At 39.2% G+C, this 19,938-nt stretch overlaps 2 protein-coding genes across 2 annotated transcripts in view; one reads left to right on the top strand and one right to left on the bottom strand.

Moving 5' to 3' along the window:
- The window catches only part of LOC128857096 (ras-related protein Rab-27A), a 99,256-nt gene that overhangs the window by 61,965 nt on the left and 17,353 nt on the right, over nucleotides 1–19,938 (top strand). Inside the window, exon 2 of the mRNA XM_054092669.1 lies at nucleotides 2,419–2,784. Within this exon, the coding sequence (XP_053948644.1) occupies nucleotides 2,626–2,784 (159 nt within the window). The 5' untranslated portion in view covers nucleotides 2,419–2,625. The remainder of the gene's footprint in view (nucleotides 1–2,418; nucleotides 2,785–19,938) is intronic.
- On the bottom strand, nucleotides 7,976–12,411 carry LOC128857092 (uncharacterized). The gene is given in 2 exon segments (XM_054092666.1): nucleotides 7,976–12,333; nucleotides 12,335–12,411. Coding segments are annotated over 2 exon segments (4,041 nt in total). The 3' UTR covers nucleotides 7,976–8,369.

The following is a 19,938-nucleotide window of genomic DNA, read 5'->3' as shown; positions in this document are numbered from 1 at the left end:
TAAGTTTCATTTAAAATTAAAGAAATCTACGATTTTGGTTTGTTTTTTACACCCTCGCATGTTCAAAGCCGCACTGTTTCTGAGCCTCTGCAGCGTCATAACAATGTTTTCCGCCTGGAAACTTTTCTGAAATGTGGTCCGACAATTCCAACCCTGGCACTACCGTTCTCCATTTTGGACCCATCAGTAACCACATCTGTGCGTCTAGTTTTAAGGGTATTTCATTGTTTCTCCACGCTGAGCGGTCACTAATGCCCACTTCGAGTTTTTTTGACCATGTCGTGGACTGTCAGGTGCGTAGGAGTCAGGATTGGACCCAGAATTCTTACATGTGCTGTAAGATTGCCTTCTTTGAGATGGAGTAGATTAGAAAGCCTTAGTGCTGCACTAACTGTCGACACTTTGGCTACAAGAAAGAGTGGACTGAGTCCAGTGACCATTCCAAAAGCCGCTGTGAAGCATGTTCGCATTGCTCCCGTAACGCTCAGACTGGCTATTCTGTATACCTTGTTAAGTGTTATCTGAATCTTAGTTTGGTCTACTTTTGGCCACCACACCAGAGAGGCATAGATGACCATTGGCGCTATTATTATATTATAAGACCATGCCATCATCTTTGGCCACAGACCCCATGTTTTATCGTAAAGCCTTTGGCATACGTATATTGCTCTCAAGGCTTTGTTTGTGATGCACGATATGTGATTTTCCCAGGTCAAGGTTTTATCAAGGATTACTTCCAGATATTTCATATCCCCAGATAGAGTACAGTCGCCGTTCCCTAATTTAAGGATCGCTACACTTAGTTTCCTTCTTCGGGTGAAGGGTACCAAACCTTTTTTATACGGATTTAACGACAGTTCTTTCTCCCGACACCAGTTTTGCGAAATGTCGAGAGCTAGTTGCATGCGATCAGTTATAGTAGAGTCAAATTTGTCTGTAACCATGATGACTAAATCGTCAGCAAAGCCCTGAACTTCGTATTCGATATTGTCCAAGCTCGTGGTCTGTAGAAGCTCGTCAATGATCAATAGCCAAAGGAGCGGTGATAAAACGCCTCCTTGGGGACATCCTTTGGTTGACTTGGCACATAATCTTTTTGGCCCAGTTTCAAATATTGTCGTTCTATTCCTCAGCATATTGAATACCCACACTATGATTAGTCTATTTATTTCCTTCCTAATCATACCTTCCTCAATAAAACTGAAAGAAGCATTGTCGAATGGCCCCGTAATGTCAACCGATGCTCGACAGTTTGTGAAAAAACTGTATGTAATTCAATGAACGCCACAGGGCAAATAAATAGCCTCAATTTTCAAAAGCTCGCAATTCATTTAATCTTATATTCGGTTAGGTTGTAATAGTTACCCATAGAGTGAGCCCACTTGGACAATAGAAGTTTGGTTCATCCTTTGTGATACCATTGCATGGGGGGGAAAGAGGTGAAGGAAAAACGATAGCACGAAAAGGAGAGGGGTGGGGAGGGTTGAGTATTTGTGGACTATGAACAGTGACTAATTTGCGATTGTGTTAGCTGTTTTATGCTGCTGATGAAGTTCATCAGACTTTTGATGTCAAGACCTGCTATGTCAGGGAGGCCATGCGTTCAGTGCCAGACCGGACGCAAAGACAGTAGTCATCTCAACCGCACCTACCCCGCCAACCCAATGGCGACGGATTTGGAACGTACTCCGAGGCCTGCTAGGGTTTTAACGGGAGGGGGCAGTCACGGCATTATCCCACCAGCCATTTCTGTTAAGTTTCACTCAAACATACTCAGGTGGTAGAAGGCCGCAACCACCAACACAGGGGTCAGAAAAATTCCGAAATGTAAAAAAAGTAAGATTAGTCCAAAGACGAATGCAGGAGTTGCCACCGTTCAGGTTATCAAAAAGGCAAGTTATCTTAGTATGTTTTATTTAAAATAAATAATAAAATCTATTCATTAATAATTGCGAGAAGTGGAGATGTTGCATTTTTTGAGAAACATTTGAGCAGCATTATAAAATTTCTAAGACCTGACTCGAATTCGGCGTACCAAAGTCTACCGAAACCAACTAACCACTTCTTGGTTAAAAAAAGCAATGCTTAGTAGTGGAATTTTTATCATTTTTATTGTATGCATTTTGCTCTATAAACAATGTTTAATCTTTTAAAATACAGAAGTTTGCTATATTTTATAAATTTATCCTGAATAATAAATAAGTTTACCCTGAATAAGTGAAAGCAAAATAAGCAGATATTTTCGATTTTCCCTTACAACAATCAGAGCGCAATAATTGGATGCTCTCAACTCGTAACGGTATCAACATGAATTATTCAGTTTGCTTACCTTGCACTGCAGTTGTTTTTGTTTTTGTAATAGTGGCCTGCACCATATTTATTATTCTTTAATCGTGTTTTCTTCTCTCCACCTTTCAGAAGAGCAGAGCAATTTGTGCGACACTAACAAATATCTTCGGTGCACCGGTTTACACACAAACACTTACGCTGCACTTCATATGAAAACAATAACACTTGTAAATGGGGATATTTCATGCAAACCACTGGAATTGATGCATACTAAAAATAATAAAAGCTGGAGCGTTAGAAAAACCAAGTATATTACTCAGCTAGAATAAGAAGAGAATGGCATTGGCAAATATTGATTATGATTTTTTGATGAAATTTCTCGCACTCGGCGATTCTGGTGTGGGCAAGACTAGTTTTTTATACCAATACACCGATGGACAATTTCACTCACAATTCATATCTACAGTGGGTATTGATTTTCGGGAAAAGCGATTGGTGAGTAGCGCAATTATAATTAATAATTTTTTATTTAGTAAGTTAGACGCTCGAATCTGGAGCGATTATATCATGCGAAAAATCGAATATCCTTCATATTTGTCGGAGGAAGTGCTGTCGGGTATAAAATTAACTCACCATAATATACCTACCTATAAGTGGACCATTTAAAAATATCAGGAATTTTTTTTTATTGTAAACACACTTTTAAATTTCATTGCAATTACATTAGAAATAAATTAATTAATCGTCTTAGCATTGTAATCGTCTTTTCATCAAAAAAATTCTTTGTACATACCTCTACACTTTCTTTCATTGTTAAAACGCTATTTTTAGCATGCTATGCTTTGCCAATTAATGGAAGCTGTGTCAAAAGCAACTTAAACCTTCAGTGTGCTCCATATCATGCTGTTCTGTGAAGAAGCCTACGTGTCTTCCCCACTAACTACTCCTATTCGTAACATCATGGGCAAAGCCGGACTTCCTAGTTTAAGTGAGCGGGTGAAATATATGACTGCTGGTCTTATACACAAAGTGTTATCCTGCAATAATGATCAACTTTATAAAATCACAATCAATGCAGCAAATAGAAAATGTTTTCCAAAGAGGCTATGGGTGTTACTTTATGTGAAATTTTTCTTCAGCACAAACGAGAGTTAAATCAAAAATCTTTCAAATTCATATTAACAGATGGCTCCAAAACTGATTTCTCAACCTCTTTTGCGGTTATATCTGAGGATCTATTAGTTCTGAAGAAAGGTTTGCTGCACAATCACTGCTGAACATTAACTAGTGAAATCTTTGCTATATATCAAGCCGCTCTAATAGCCTCCAAAAAGAAAGGTACATTTTGCACTTGTACTAACAGTCAATCCGCCATCGATGCCGTAAGAGATTTCAACAATAACAGTGTTGTAGTAACTCGTGTTAGAGATTTACTTGTGAAGCAAACAAACAAAATTAAATTGATGTGGATACCAGGTCACTGCGGAATTAAAGGCAACGAGTTCGCTGATTGTATCGCGAAAACTGCTCATAAGGAACCGGCTCTGTATTGTGACGTTGTGGAAAAAACTGACTTAAAACGTCTAATAAAGCAGTACCTATGTACATAACAAGGTTCTATTGAAATTTGATGAGTACTTGCATTATTATGCTACAATTAATCCCTTCAGACTAAAGTCTACCTATCCAACGGTATTTTGGCCCATTCTCGTATAATCGCGTTTTTCAGCGCATCCCTACTGGCATATTTTTTAATCCTCACCTTGCTCTCCAAAATGGACCAGATGGAATAGTCCATCGGATTTGCGTCTGGCGAATTCGAAAGCCATTATGTGGACGAAATGAAGTGTGGAACTTGATTTTTTTTTATGAGACGGCTTTATGAGACGGTGTCGAGTCCTGATGGAATGTCCATGGTCTACGACCGAAATGTTTGCATGTCCACGGCTCACGGCTTCTAAAACATATTCCCGATAGTAAGTCGCGTTCACTTTGACACCAGGCTCGATAAAAACGGTTGGAGAGCGTCCATCAGCAGTCACCGCGGCCCAAACCATTACGTGCGATGGGAAATTGCTTCGAGTGGTCATACGTAGGCCCAAATTCTCGTACGAGCGTTCGGTCAAGTAAACACGATCGTTTTGTGTGTTTATGAACTGCTCAGTTGGGAATTTTTTTTCATCAGAAAACACAATGTTAGGAAATTCGCCACGTTTGTTCAAGCGCAACAACTGCTTTCCTCTTTCGCACCGAACTTTTTTTTGCTGGAGTGAAAGATCGTGTGCTTTTTGGAACTTGTAAGTCTTGGCCTTGAGCTCATTTTTCAATATGCGTCGAATGCTGTCTTGCGACATTTTCAGTTCTTTGACCATTTTCCTGCCACTTCGACGTGGATTTCGTTCAAGTCGAGCCTTCACTTTCCGAACCATTTCTGGCGCTGTTGCGGGTCTTTTTTGGTTGCGGGTCTTTTTTGGTCATTGTAACGTTTTATAGTGCGATACACAACCATTTTATTCACTTTGAGGTGACTGAGCTCACGAACAATGGCGGATTGTGATTTTCCAGCCAAATATAACGCAATCACACTATTACGTTTGAATTCCATCACAGAAAAAAACATTCAAAAAAAATGAGACGCAAATGCTTTTGATGGCTTATAAACAATACCTATATATATTGGACTGTCATTAGAACAATTTTGACGTTGACGTCATGAGCTATTTTACAGAAACAAGCAGTGTGAAGTTGGTAACACTTCATATCGTTCACCCTGTAAATACTATATCTAACTTTCTTGTACTGTATGACATAGCTCATTTAATTTAATATACCTATACTTAGACATTTTTTATATACTTGTATTACACATACATATATTACTTATTTTAAATATAAGATTAGCAAATATTGTAATTAATCCTAGTTTATTGTAAAACCAGCTGATGGCCTTGAGTTAGTGCTGTTCTTTTTTTCCTGATATTTTCTGTATATTCATATACTTAAAATAAAACATGATTCTGATTCTTATTTAGTAAGTATACCCACAGCTTTCTATGGCCGATTATTAAGCTGGTTAAACTGGTTGAAAATTACTTAACTCTTTCGAACCGGAAAACAACCAGCAGGAACATTTCGAGTTTACTGACAAAACTAGCTTCAGTATAGGGCCTGAAATTAGAAAATCTCAAAGTAAAGTCAACCACCCCCTCCAGGGGCTCTAGGGCGGGGTGGGATATATGTGTCCCATTTGATGTTTTGAGCGGGACCTTTAAGTCCCATGAAGTCTCTACATCATACTAATAAATAAATACCAAATAATAAGTTGGATGTTTCGTATAAATTTCTCCTATTTGCCATACAAGTTTCAAGCGCAGGAAAGGTCAAACTTTCTAAAAGGTTAAGGCTTGTAAAAAAGCGATCAAAACATAATGTACATCTGGTTCTCGTATGGTGCTTACCAGAGACCTGCATGGCTCACTGTTTTCTTAATTTGTTCATACGCTAAATTTCTTGCTCACATTCAGTCAATTGAACCAAAATATTTGGTCAAGTGCAGTCAGCTCATGCAGGCAAACGCGTAGTTCAGCTCAGTCAACACGTATGATCTAATGTCTTCGGCTCAAATCTAATCATTGAACAAAAAGCAGCATTGAATGAAATTAGCAACGGCCTTTGCGTTCAAACGATCAAACTTGTTCAAAGAAGTAATTGTCATTATTGTAAATAGCACATGTTCGAGCACTCGAGCGTTGGCGTACAATGTACGTTGTAAATTGCGTTTCGTATTTGAAAGGATTAGCTGGTTTCAGCAATGTTTCCTTATTTACATTATTTTCTTTCGTGTTTTATTATAAGTTTTAAGAAAAAAAAACAAATATGAAAATAGAGTGTTTTTGCTTTAAAATTTTGCTTTTACTTTGCTATCGTTAGTTACAAGCAAAAACTCATGCGAGATCATACGTGTTCAAACCGGCTCATTTGGCTCTATAGCCCTTTAATTCTTGCTCAAAAAAATAAATGTATAGCCGAACAAGCAAATACCCGAAACAGCTGCTATGAAGACGATTGGTGATAACATCGGAGAGCTAAAACGCAGCACATGATTTGATTGAGCTGAAATAAACAATCACAATAACTTATTTGAACAAGTTCGATCGTTTGAACGCAAAGGCATGTTTTTTTGTTCAAGCGAAGCGTATGAATGTTTTACACTGAGCCGGTGCAGTTCTCTGGTGCTTACCAAGGTTTTAACTAATCGATCACCTAGCGCTCCAATAGGAGGCCCTTCTTCTTTTCCACAGTATATGTTAAAGTCATAACAATAACCTTTATATCTCTCTCTTGTTGGTTTCAGTGGCACATACTGCTTCAGAGATGAGCGCCCTTTGAATTTTGTCATTGATTCATCAATGCTTTGATAAGGGCTGTCGGCGCGAGCTGCTTGGAACCGGCATTTCAAACATTGTACCATATTATCTACATAATATGTTTTGTCTGCACTAACAGGTTTTTCCGGAGACGAGAAATACATTTTCGAAGAAATAGTTAAGAAACGATCGCGAGCAATCGCCGATTTTATAGCTTCGTTTTCCATTGCTTTATGTTTGGACCAGTAGTGTCTCATCGCAGGTAGACGCATATATGACATGATAAGTGTACACCCGATAACAAATTGGATTTCACCGATATCGGTAGGCTTCAAAGATCGATACTTCAGAGATTTACAGCTATTGCGAGGCGCTCGTTTGTGTACTGTGTTATGTAAATAAGCAAGCTTCTAGGAAATGTTTTACCGAAAATTTGTATTACTGAGTCAGATCGTCCGATATGTGAAGAAATGATGGGGGTTCGTTGAGCTTGAACAGTCTTTCGTGATTGGAAATTTTCATCAGGTATTGACGAAACCGTAACATTTTCAAATGTCGGCACATACTGATTTTCACCATTTTCCGTTGATTGTGACTCATCATTACTCAGGGCTCGTAATTATCGTCATTGCCGTCTGGAAAATCTTGACATATTTCAAGGTTTTTCTAAATCAAAATGTTTAAAATTTCGAAAGGTTAGAGAATGTCGACAAGCTCTAAACGGGACATATTTATACCAATAAATAAACCTAACGGGACACATAGATTTCACAAATAAAAATAATCGAAATAAGACTTAGAAACTGAAATAATTCAACATTAATTAACTTATCAAATTACGGTGATGTAATTCGAACTTAGTTTTAGTAAAATCTACTATTTTTTACACTTATTTTCACTGCAAAAAATCGAATACTCACAAGAAAATAGAAATTGATTCAAGCACAGTCAGGTTTAGAAGCAAACTGAGCGGCGTCTGTTTACTATTTTGGCATAAAAAAACACAGAAACGTTACCTGAACCTCACTATACCAGACGGGACAGTTTTCAATGAGTTTTAAATGGAAAATTTAGACTATAGTTATAAGAAAACTTTTGCTGGTATGTGTCCCAATAGGTCCGAAAGGGTTAAAGAAAGAGAGCGAAAAAATATCTTAAGAGTTCATTTGACTTAAAACTCCTTCATCATTTTAGAAAATTTTATCTACTGAATTTTTTTAATCCATTAGAAAACAATATATTTTTTTATTGTAATTTCAATGAAAAACCCCCTTTGTTCCCAAAAAGCCAATACGGACTTTTTCCCCAATAATTCAAAATGCAAATTACTCGCTTTCAGCCTTTGAAAGGCAATATTTTTTTTTTAATTTTTATTTTTTACAATGAATGTTTAGCAACAGGCAAAGTACAAGATTTAAAATCTGGAAGAAATTTAGCATCGATATTTAAGGCTTTTTCAGCTCGTTGCCACGTTGCTCGTTGACTTTAGTCAATGCCAGTTCATTATTAGTCTTGTTCTTGTTCTTCTTGATGGTGATGTACTAATGCGTCCAACTCATTGATCGTATATGGGCTTACTGTTTTAGAGAGAACATAAAACCCTCCAACTGTTCCTTGCTGCATTCCGTGAAACTCGCTTACAAGACTGCTGATGGCACTGATTAGATTTTCATGCGTTTTTTTTTTTTTTCAAATACAAATCGTTTTTCTAAATCAGTATTTATTTTCTGTAGATATTTTATCATTTCTGATATCATTACTGTGAGATGCATCTCGTCTTTCTTGACATCTAAATTTTTGTTTTTCCAAGGTTTCGATATTAAATTTTTCATTGTGGCAACTTTCATTTCCAGTCGCATTGCTGTTGCGTGACAAAGTCATATTCCGACTGTTCTCTGAGGGCAAGTCTAAATTCTTGGTACCGCAGGACGATTTCGGTGTAAGGCCTACATTTTGAGGATGTATTTTTGAATCACTTTCGGAGAAATTGAGGTTGCGTGCTTTTAAACAGTTCAAATTACGACTATGTTTCTCCACCCCATTACTGTTACCATGTAGGGCAGCAAGTTTGCTGCAGTTACTGTCGTCTGAAAATTTGTGGCTGTTTTCTTTGTATTCAGGCACCTTAGAAAATTCATAGTCATCGACTCCAAAGCGTAGCTGCTGGTTATCTGTCATCGAATCTTTTATGAAATTGAAAAAACGTCGAATCTTTTCAGATGCCAAACTTTTACCCTTGAATGGCACAGCGAGTTCGCCGGCGGAGAACCAATAATGTGAACAGCCTTTGACTGGGGGTAGACGCGTTGAGATGTCCGCCTTTTCAATTGAATTACGTATGGAGAATTTATGATTATCGATGCCAAAGTTCAAATCGCGACTCTTACAACTCTTTTGGCTGAATATTTGATGTAGTAGGTTTAGGCGAGCCTGTGGGTTGTAGAAGATTTCCAGAGAAATTGTGATGTCAACAGCGCGCACCCAAAACGTTGATGTCATCTCTTGCTGCTCATTGTTATTGGTCATGTTGAAGTTAAAAGTAGTACCAACGAAGCTACTTTCAGTGCTAATCGGCGAGTTCGGTGTTCTCGAAAGTTGAACTTGCTCCACGGGACGATCGTTCCAAGTAACTGGCATAGCTGGTGAGCTCGGACATGAGTCATTAGCATGCCATAAGCGGCGGCGTCCTCCGTTAACGGGACCTATAGGACTCATAGATATACGTCGTAACCTGCGCGTGGTATTGATGCTGAAGTTTTGCCGTGGTTGGTTTTGCAAGCCCTTAGCCGGTGTCGATGAAAAGATAAAGGGGCTTTGTTGCCTACTTTTATCCGGTTCGGGAGTTAATTTGAAGAAAAGCGGTGAATAACTTCTGATTACTGAACAATAAGGACTTTTCCTATCATTTGTACCCGTCTGAAAGCCAAGATCAATGAAGGTATCTATAAGATTCTGCAATGTGTCTTCTGGTGATGTTCTTCCCTCGGACGAATGCTTAGCTTCTGTTGGTTTTGAATTGAGCACCTTCTCCGGAGCTGACTTTGTTTTCATCTCTTTTTGTACCTTTGATGGAGAAGTGAAAAATGTTTGGCCCATGCCACTTTTGCCTACCATTTCAGGTGTACTTGGTAATGGTCTTGCTTTATAAGGGGTGGGCGGGGGCGTTAATAGGGTGCTGAGCTTGTAGCCACCTTTAATCCTTCCCGACAAATTCATATTATTTAAGATGCTTTCGCCCATCTTCGCTTTTTGTTGTTCGAGTTCAAAAGCTTTTCGGGCGGACTTAACCATTTCGTTGAAAATCTTTTGATTTATTTGAGATATTTTAATATTCTGACCAATATTGGCGTTCATTACCGCATTGTTGGGTAACTTGTTGTTGGAAGATGTCACTGTAGACAAATTCTGCGCCTGTGGTTGTGAATTAGCAGTTTTCGGTCCTATTGTGAGGGGCTGTGACGCCTGTCGCTCCTTCTGGGGTGCTGCATATTTGGGTTCTTCAATTTGTATTGTAATGTGATCGGTATCAGTGCCTTGCTTTTCTTGGGTCTCATTGATTGTCGAGGGTGGTTGTGGTGCCTGACGCTTCACCTTGCGTTGGCCTCGATTGGAGGGAGCCTTCGTTATTTTTCCATCGATGGAGGAGCCTATTTTGCTAATTGGCAATTCAAATTCAATTACACTTTTGTTAGCGTCCCGCTGTTCTCGGGCCTCATTAATTGCCGTGGGTGGTTGTGGTGCCTGACGCTTCACCTTGCGTGGGCCTCGTTTGGAGGGTTCCTGTGGAATTTTCCCATCGATGGAAGTGCCGATTTGGTTAATTGGCAAATTAACCCCAATTGCACTTTTCTTAGTGTTCTGCTGTTCCGGGGTCTCATTAATTATTTTTAATGATTTATCAATATTTTTTCCTCCAATACTGTCTCGTCGCATTAATCGCGATTCTACGCTTTCCAATTTCGACATCGCCTTTCCAAATAACCTAAAAACCTTCGATTTCGATTTGACAGAACTTTTCGAGGTATTCGCTTCGTCAGCATTTGTGAAAGACTCCTCGCTGTTTTCTACTGTGGTGATATCGAAAGTGACACCATATTTCTCCATGATCCAATCGTAGAACATAGTTTCCATCTGCATATTCCGAAAGATCTCCTTTGGTTGGAAGCGTTCGGTCCAAGTGCGTTGTATTTTCTTTGGTGGTCCGTACGTATCGGAAGATTTTGAGCAGCGTTTTTGTACGCGCTCTATGATTTTCATATCATTGACGAAGCGTTGTTCGCGTATTTTACGTGGCAGTGGGCGTAGTGGAACACGTTGCTTTGGCAAATTAGCACCCCGTTCTGGACTCGGCCTGAGCACAACTGCCAATTTGCCAGTATGCAACTCTTCAACTTTTGCTTTCTCATCTGATTCGATAGCTGCGCTGATCGCTTCGTTCGCCTTTTCTTGTCTGTGTGTGGTGGCGGCGGCAGTAACGGGTGTTGATGCAGGTGAAGTGCGTCGTTTGACTGCGTCGTATTCAGGCTGCATTACCTTCAAGCCCCATGTTGATATCCTTGGTGTGGATAAATTTAATTTCAATTCTAATTCACTTGCAATCTCCTTGACTTTGGGTGATGTCACAGCTTTCTCAATACGTGCCAACTCGTTCCGCACGGTAATCTCGACCACGCGCGTATACATACCGACTTGTGGATACTGCTTCGACGTGTCTTCAATAAATTTGTTATACAGCAAAACTTTATCCTTCACAGAGAGCTGACGGAAAACATCTTCAGCGACAATACAGGCCTTTTCACTGTCACTGCCTGCTGGACTTGGCAAACTAGTGTTAGAGGTGGACAAAGAGCTACGCACCGTTGGTACGGGCTTCATCACGGCTGGTTTCTTTGATGGTTTTTGCGATGCAATCGACGAGTTAGAATCTTGTTTCTCGGTTGAGCCATGACCCATCAATTGGGATATTTTGGAGTTGAACATTTGTGCCAATTGCTTAACCTTCGAGTTGCGTGGAAGAGTTTGTGATTTCTGAGCTTTTGACGTTGTCGTTGGCTGTGCTGGAGGTGGAAACTTACGTTGATTCTTCGGTTTATCCGCCTCCTTTTGCAGCTCTTGCTCTTCACCCACAGACTGTTCATATTTTTTTCGCAGTTCTTTGGTGCTGCTTGTGGGTACCTCTGGCTCTGCCCTTTCGCAACATGATATGGGTGAGAGGACATCCTGATACGGTGGAGGCGGTGAACCAAAGGACTTAGACATTTGTGTGTGTAAACTTGCGATTGCTGTTGCTACAGCGCCCGTGCAAGGTGATTTGGTGGGAGTAACAACGCCCGATGATCCGGAGTCTGCATTGACATTCTCAATGCTCAGTGATGCATCCAGATCAGTAATTAGGCGTGGGCCAAATAAGTTCTCGTCTTCAAGCGCCATTAAGAAACGGTGGTTCTCCAATGGGCACTCAAAATCGTGCTCATGAATCATAGTGGCGTCCAGTGGTGTTGGATTATTGAGGCGGTGTTGAGATTTGTTTAACTGTTTCTGGCGCTCGATTTCCGTGGAGATGGCAATGCAATCCTGCAGGACCGCACGATTGAACGTTGAAGTATCGATCCAAATTTGCTGTGCTGTTGAATTACCGTTCTCCAACTTTTTTACTATTGGATTCACTAACATTTCCTAGCGGAATTTTTTCTAGTACTCTTTGAGAAGTATACACTTCGTAAGCTGTACAGTCTTCTATGATTTTCTCATTCATACTGAGACGCAAGGATCCTGTGCCCGCATTTTATAGCGTAAAGCCCGGAGCGCGCGTTGCTGATATGCAAATGTGTTAGAGAAAGATAGAATATCGACATAATCGCGGAAGTGAAGAACGCGCAGCGAAAATCTATTGTAAATGGTTTTCCAAAGATATTCGCGAGCATCTGCCGAAGTTCCAAGAACGATTCGAAAATTCACGCCCACAGGTTGAACGGCGACTCATCACCGCTTTATTGACCATACCCATGCACGTGCATAAGTGCGTGTGAAGCGGCTACCTCTTATGCTGCGCTCTGTTGCTAGGCCGCGAGCTGTCGCAGGACATTGAGTATGCGCGGCCGCTATTAATCGCTGCTCGCGGCCGCATTAGCGCTCCTTTGTGCGTTTTCCTTATGAAACAATTTATTGTTAGTGAAATGCAGGTAATTAAGCCACCGGAACATTGTGAGTAAGATGCGTCGTTTCTGCAAAATGTGCGTCGCAAATTTGTGTCATCGAAATGTCATGAAACAAAAGTATTTGAAATATTTTTAATGTTCATCTATTCACAGGCGACCTCTTTGACCTTCAACTCGTATATTGAAAGGAAAAGTAAGCCGTTTACATTTGCACGCTTTTCGTTTTTCCCAAAATATGAAACGCTACCAAACCTTTGTTCCGCCTCCTTTATGTCGCCGTTACTTTAATCTTTTGCAGGGACTTTTTATCACAAAGGAAGCAAGTAATAGTTTCCACAAGCTGGCAAATTTTATGCGTGTGTGTGTGTGTGTGTGGTCACATGGAAAACCGCTACTAACACATTTGCATATGTATAGACGCTTGTGTGAATTCCTAAAAACCCATAAATATTTTCCATGTAAAAAATGTTTCAATTTAAAAAATTTACCACGTTTAGCGTTTGTAGGTACAGTTTGTCAAGAAAATGCTATGACATACAAAAACATTCAAGTTATTTGCACTCCTTCAACTAAAGCTATTCTTGTTGCATTAACTTACACACAGTCACTTCCATCTTATTTGATAAGGGAGAATGGGGAGTTTTGAGACGGGTTTTGTTTTTGGACCCGTATTACTCAAAATCTTAATATTCTGCATATCTCAACGATGGAATCTTTAGTCAATGAATACTGGAAGCTATTGGTATGGCCTATTTAACAAAACTACAATTTTCCTTAAAATTAAAATTGTATATAATCATATAAAATATAATACAATACAAAATACAAAAATGTGGGGAGTTGTGAGACACCATGGTTTAAGTCAATAAAAATGACTTATTTTAGTTGTTAGTTCTTTATTAAGATGAAAAATAAAAAATAAAAGACAATTGTTATAAAAAAGTGTATAAAAAATGCAATGCCATCAATCTGATGATTCGCAGTGAGAACATGTATAATAACCAGTTCGTAAATTGGCGCGCTTTAGGTGCACAGCTCGATCGCGTACATTGCAATGAATGGAATTGTTTCTGCTTAACTTAAAACAATAAAAACTCAAATTTAACCAAAAATTTCATGATATATATACAAACAATGCATGAATATTGCGAGGTACTTATGAAAGATCCGTTAAAACGTCGAAAAAAATGGTGTCTTACAACTCCCCAAATCGTTTTTTTTTTAAATGGCCGCGTAGTCATAAACACATCGAACGTTCATGCCCAAGTGAATGTTTAAATTCAAAGCTAATAGGACAATTAATAATTTGTATATATTAACATTTGCAATTCGCTTCAACAACTGATCGAATGTATCGCAAAACAAATGATGAAAAAAACTTACAGAGAAGTTCCAAAACACAGTAACTGGAGAGACGCTTCGAATGCGTGTAAATATGACCAATGCTAGCTGAAAAGAGAGATCGCATCGAGAACACTTGTTGACACTTAAAATCGAATGTAAACAAATGAATAATGCCGAAAGGTAACAATGTCTCACAACTCCCTGTGTCTCACAACTCCCCATTTTCCCCTACAGATACGATACTTTTGTAAAGTGTTCTATATTTCATAATGTTTTGCGAAAATTTAAAAACAGATTAGGCAGACATTTAATTCATTTTGCTTTATTCCATTTCTCAACGTAAAATACAAAAAAACTGTTCGCTCATTTCATTGTAATGCAAAAAAAGGAGTTTTTCAAGGAGTTTGGCTGATTCCGTAAACCTTTTTGCCGACTGCCTCAAATCCAACAATTATTTTTTGTTTTGTATTGATGCACCCAAAACCTTAGACTTATACCAGGACTTCTCAGCATCTCGCCTCTCACCGAGCAACATGCGGTCATAAACAACGCTTTTTGTACCAATTCGTCACGGGAGATGAGAAATAGTACCTTCATCAGTACATCAATATGAAGCAACGAAAAGAGTGTGTGGCTCATCCAAAGAAGATCATGATATGTGTTTGGTGGGACGGGGAGGACATGGTGCACTGAGAAATCCTCGAAAAGAATGTCACGGTCAACAAGGAAGAGCTCTACATTGACCAGCTACACCGCGTGTATGATGCTATTCGACTAAAAAGACCTGATCGACATGGTCAAACCACCTTCCTTCAGGACAAAGCCAGGCCCCATGTTGCACAAGTCGTCAAAGCCGCAATCCAAGAGCTCGAATAGGTTTGGTTGGTTGGTCGAATAGGAGGTGAAAAAAAGCTCCGATCAGGCACAAGATTATCTATTAATAAAACTAATTTCTATTGTCCGATTGATTTTAAATGAATCTCCAAGGACTTGTGATGATCACCGCAAAGGACTTCTGGAGAAACGGGCTCCACATAAACAGGGATATATTTTACAATTATTAATTTTTTTGTTGAAATTTTGCTAAAGTCCACTCAAAACGTGATATATTAATGCTATGTTTTTATTTTTGTAAAATAAAGCAATTGACTGACAAGAAAAATTATTGAAAATCATCATTTTTTCGGGCCTCTGACTACCCTTAGCCCCTTAAAACCCACATTCGCTTCAATGAGCATTACTTTTAAAAAATATTTCATAAACAACAAAAACCTGTTTACACACAACGAAATATATTATTTGCTTTCACGACAAGAACAGTTTTTTTCTATTGTTTTGATCTTAAGCGGCAGTGCTTTCATTGTGGCACTACGGTTCATTTTCATGTTACATCAATCAAATGCGTTGCTGCAACGGACCCATTGTAATGGCCCTATAAGTGAGTTGGTTTAGTGACCGGCTGCTACTTCTGCCTACCTGCCATATGTGTACAGCTGTGTTCAAAATAATAGGAGCGCAACAAATTAACTATTTTTCCGTATTTAATTTTTTTATGTTTTTACAAAAGTATAATCCATTCTATAACAAAAATCGTATAAAGCAAAGCGCAAAATTTCATAAAAAAATTTCAAAAATTTAACAAATTTCAAAAAAATTTCATAAAAATTTTCAAATTTTTACTCAGAATTTGTAGAAAATTTCTAGTACATTTTCGGACGTCTGTTTTATGTCAGGAAATGCTCAAACTCTCATAAGCAGCACAAAAATATGCATCAAAAATTTAAATGCAGCAAAAAAAGTTTAAACTTGATAATTCATCGCGCTCTCATTATTTTGAACGTAGGTGTACGTCTTTAGATGACGATTTATCTCATAAGATGTAAAGAAACGGCTATAAGTTTTTAAACAGCACCGATTTCGGTCAGCTGGTTTGAGTATGTTTGGATTTTCCAGCTGTCGCTACCAACTTTGTTATATGTTAGAAAAAAATGAACCGTAGTATGCGGTATAAAAGATATATATTTACAATTTTTTTGAATGAAAGTATGTACAAAACTTCTAGTCGCAATTACACAATAAGCCGTGTAGTCTTCATCGTTGTCGAGTATAGCCTGGCATCTTCTACATGGTTTAAAATCAGCTTTTCTGCGTAGCTCGTCGACAAACAGGTCTAGATTTCACGAACTTGACGCACGAGTGCTTTAAATCATGGACTGGCCTTCCGGCAAGATACGTTTTCATAGTTCCCCACACATTTTCAATTGGGTTGGCGTTTGGGGACTGGGAAGGCCAGTCCAATACTGTGACGCCATTTTCTTGTTTTGTTGTTTCTCAAGGTGTCTTTGTGAGAGTGGTGGTTTTGATGATGTGGGACGGTAGGATATGTTCGCCTCCTTCAGTCTTCGTTCGATGATGTTGATACTCACATCGATTCCCTTTTTAGCAAGAAATGATCGTGCTTGGCGTAGTCTCAAAGAAGGGTCCCGCTTAAAAAGGTGGATGATCTCTTTATGCTGCTTTTTTGTCGTCACTCGCTTCAAGCCGCTCTCGGAAGAGTCATCAACATTTTTGTACACTTTATTCCGCTGATTCCACATCACAACAAACTTTTTTGATTTTGTAATCTCTTTACGATAATTTCGGCACTCATTTTTGTTTGGTTGGGTTTACGGGAAAGTTTCGAGCGGCACAAGCCTGAGTTAGTACTGGCGTCGTAGCCCATGAGAGGGACTGTTATGTAGCAAAAAGCAGAACGAAATATATTTTGAAGTTACAAGAAAAAAAACTGGTTGTTTCTTCTGACACAGACTGTATGTAGTTATTAGCTAAGAGTTATTTTTTTATTTCTAATTTATAAACAACAAAAAAATTATATAAATGCATTAACGCAGCACTGGCTACGAGGCATTCAGCCGCCTTAGATATGAAGGGTGGTTAAGTTTCAAAGGCCGGTGTTGATTTTGAATAAAATACAATTTTTTTAAGAAATTATTGTCATTTCTCTTTATTATGATAATATTGGTATGGTTCATGGCCGCGGCCTTGGCGGCTCACCTCCAACCGATGGTCCAAATTTTCGATGACGCTGAGGCATAATTGAGGTTCTATACCATTAATGTGCCGAATTATCTCATCCTTTAGCTCTTGAATTGTTGCTGGCTTATCGACGTACACCTTTTCTTTCAAATAACCTCAAAGAAAGAAGTCCAACGGTGTCAAATCACATGATCTTGGCGGCCAATTGACATTGCCGCGACGTGAGATTATTCGGCCATCAAATTTTTCGCGCAAAAGAGCCATTGTTTCGTTAGCTGTGTGACAAGTGGCACCGTTCACATCCATATCTTCCAATTCGGTTCATAAAAAGTTCGTTATCACCTCACGATAGCGAACACTATTCACAGTAACTGTCTGACCGGCCTCATTTTGGAAAAAAATACGGGCCAATGATGCCGCCGACCCATAAACCGCACCAAACAGTCACTCTTTGTGGGTGCATTGGTTTTTCGGCAATCACTCTTGGATTATCATTCGCCCAAATGCGGCAATTCTGCTTATTGACGAATTCACTGAGGTGAAAATGTGCCTCATCACTGAAGATGATTTTCTTCACGAAGTGCGCGATATGCATTTTAATTTGAACGCCCTTTTTCATAATAAGCCTGAATAACTGTAACGCGTTGCTCGATTGAGTATCTTTCCATGGTTCAAATTGAGTTAGTCTGAAATGAAAAAATGTCAAATGAAAGGCAGAAAAAACTTGACGTTTAGGTGTGCGGTTCACATTCAATATCGGCCCTTAAAATTTAACCACCCTTTACTTCAAAAAATCGTTGTTTTTTAAGAAACTGTATACAGTTTTAATATTTTTCTCTGAAGATTCGCTTAATAATTGTGTTAGATCAATGCTATCAGAGTTGTGGGCAATTGGGTGAAGGATCGGACAGATGTGAGACTGTGTTAGATAGAAGCGGTGTCATCACAAAGGAGGCATCTGGAGGGGATTTTACCCGACAGTAAGTGTGCATGAGCTAGGATGTGCGCCCCAATCCTTAATCGGGTGTATGTTTTCATAGCGCTTGTTTATAACGTTGACGTGTAAATTATCCTATTTCTATCCGTGTAATGATGTTCGTATTTTTTCCATTCGCTTGCGTTTCCTTGGTGCCTTTTGTGCATAATGAGATTGGAAATGTCTTGCTTAGTTAAAGCGTGGCACGTTAAAGCAGATATCCTGGCTATATTTTTAGCTGCAAGGTCTGCCTTCCTTGCTTTCCTTTGATACCAGTATGGCCAGGAATCCACATTACTTGTATTTTCTGAGGGTCACCAATGACCGCGTCTCTGATTGTTTCAATTATGGGGTGCTGATTGAACGGAAGCGCTATTACTGTTATACATCACCTGCTGTCTGTACAGATGAGGAACTTTCCTTTTGTCTCTTTAGCGTGATTAAGTGCATGAAGGTTTGCTGATGCTTCAGCTGTAAAGACAGGACACATAGAAGGGGCGGGCCAGTTGCAAATTATTTCTCCTGTAGCAGTGACAATGGCAAATGCGGTAGAATCGAGGGACTTGGAGCCGTCCGTAAACAATAACTTCCATCCCATGTTAGCATAAAAAGATGCGAGTTCAGCAAATGTATGTTGGAAAACTTCTTTTTTAGGTGTTTTTTTTGGACAAAATCAACAGTTTATTTTGAAATAATTTCTCATTGATCAGCCAAGGTGGATGTCATTTTGTAGTCTTGAGCCTTGCGTAACGTAGAATTTTGGGCACGAGAGTAAGTTTCCGCCCTCGTAAAAGAGGTGACCTTGCTGATACTATTTTTGTGTTCGCTCTAGTAATATACTGATAATTTGAAGGTGTATATGTGAGGTCTCGATCGCAGTAGTTGACGTTCGTTTGAAGCGTAAAGATCGTTTTTTATCTGGACATTTGTCCAGCATTTGCGGTTGACAAAAATGTCTACATTTATCCAGAAAAAACAGCACTTATTGATATGTCTAAAGGCTTGGATGTTGACAGATCAACCGTCGGTAAACGTGTTCGGAATGGTCCAGAAAGCAAGTAACTGGGTGCCACATGAATTGAAGGAAAGGGATATTGAGAGACGTTTGGTGACGTATGAGATGCTTCTTGAACGGTAGAAAAGAAAAGGTTTTCTGCATCGCATCGTCACTGGCGATGAAAAGAGGATATATTACGGTAATTCTAAGCGTCGAAGCGATTTTGGGGCCTGCTAGGTGAATCAGGTCCATCGACAGTGAAAAAAAATATTCATGCTTCAAAGGTTATGTTGTGCATCTTGTGGGATCTGAAGGATGTAATCTATTATGAACTACTTAAACCATCTGAAGCTATCACCGGCAATCGGTACCAATTGCAGCTAATAGATTTGAATCGAGCTCTCAAAGAAAAGCGGCCGGAATGTGACGACATACATGACAAACTGATTTTGCTGCATGAGAACGTCATGCCACATGTTGCTAAATCGGTGCAGAAATATTTAGAGGAACTGAATTGGGAAATCTTCACCCACCCGCTGTATTCCCCAGATATTGCACTTTCAGATTACCATCTGTTTTGATCAGAGCAGTTAGCCCTTATTGGAGAGCGGTTCTCTTCTTACTAGAGCATCGCAAACTGGCTCAATGAATGGATCAAGTCAAAAGAACTCAAATTTTTCGTCAGAGGAGTCCGTATGCTGCCTGAAAGATCTAGTAAGGTTGTAGCTTCCAATGGCACATACTTCACATTGTAACTTTGACTAGCAATGG

This window comes from Anastrepha ludens, chromosome 3, assembly GCF_028408465.1.
Source record: "Anastrepha ludens isolate Willacy chromosome 3, idAnaLude1.1, whole genome shotgun sequence".
Taxonomy (NCBI): domain Eukaryota; kingdom Metazoa; phylum Arthropoda; class Insecta; order Diptera; family Tephritidae; genus Anastrepha; species Anastrepha ludens.
Note: the sequence above shows the minus strand (reverse complement) of the source record. Positions and strands in the feature narration are given on the sequence as shown.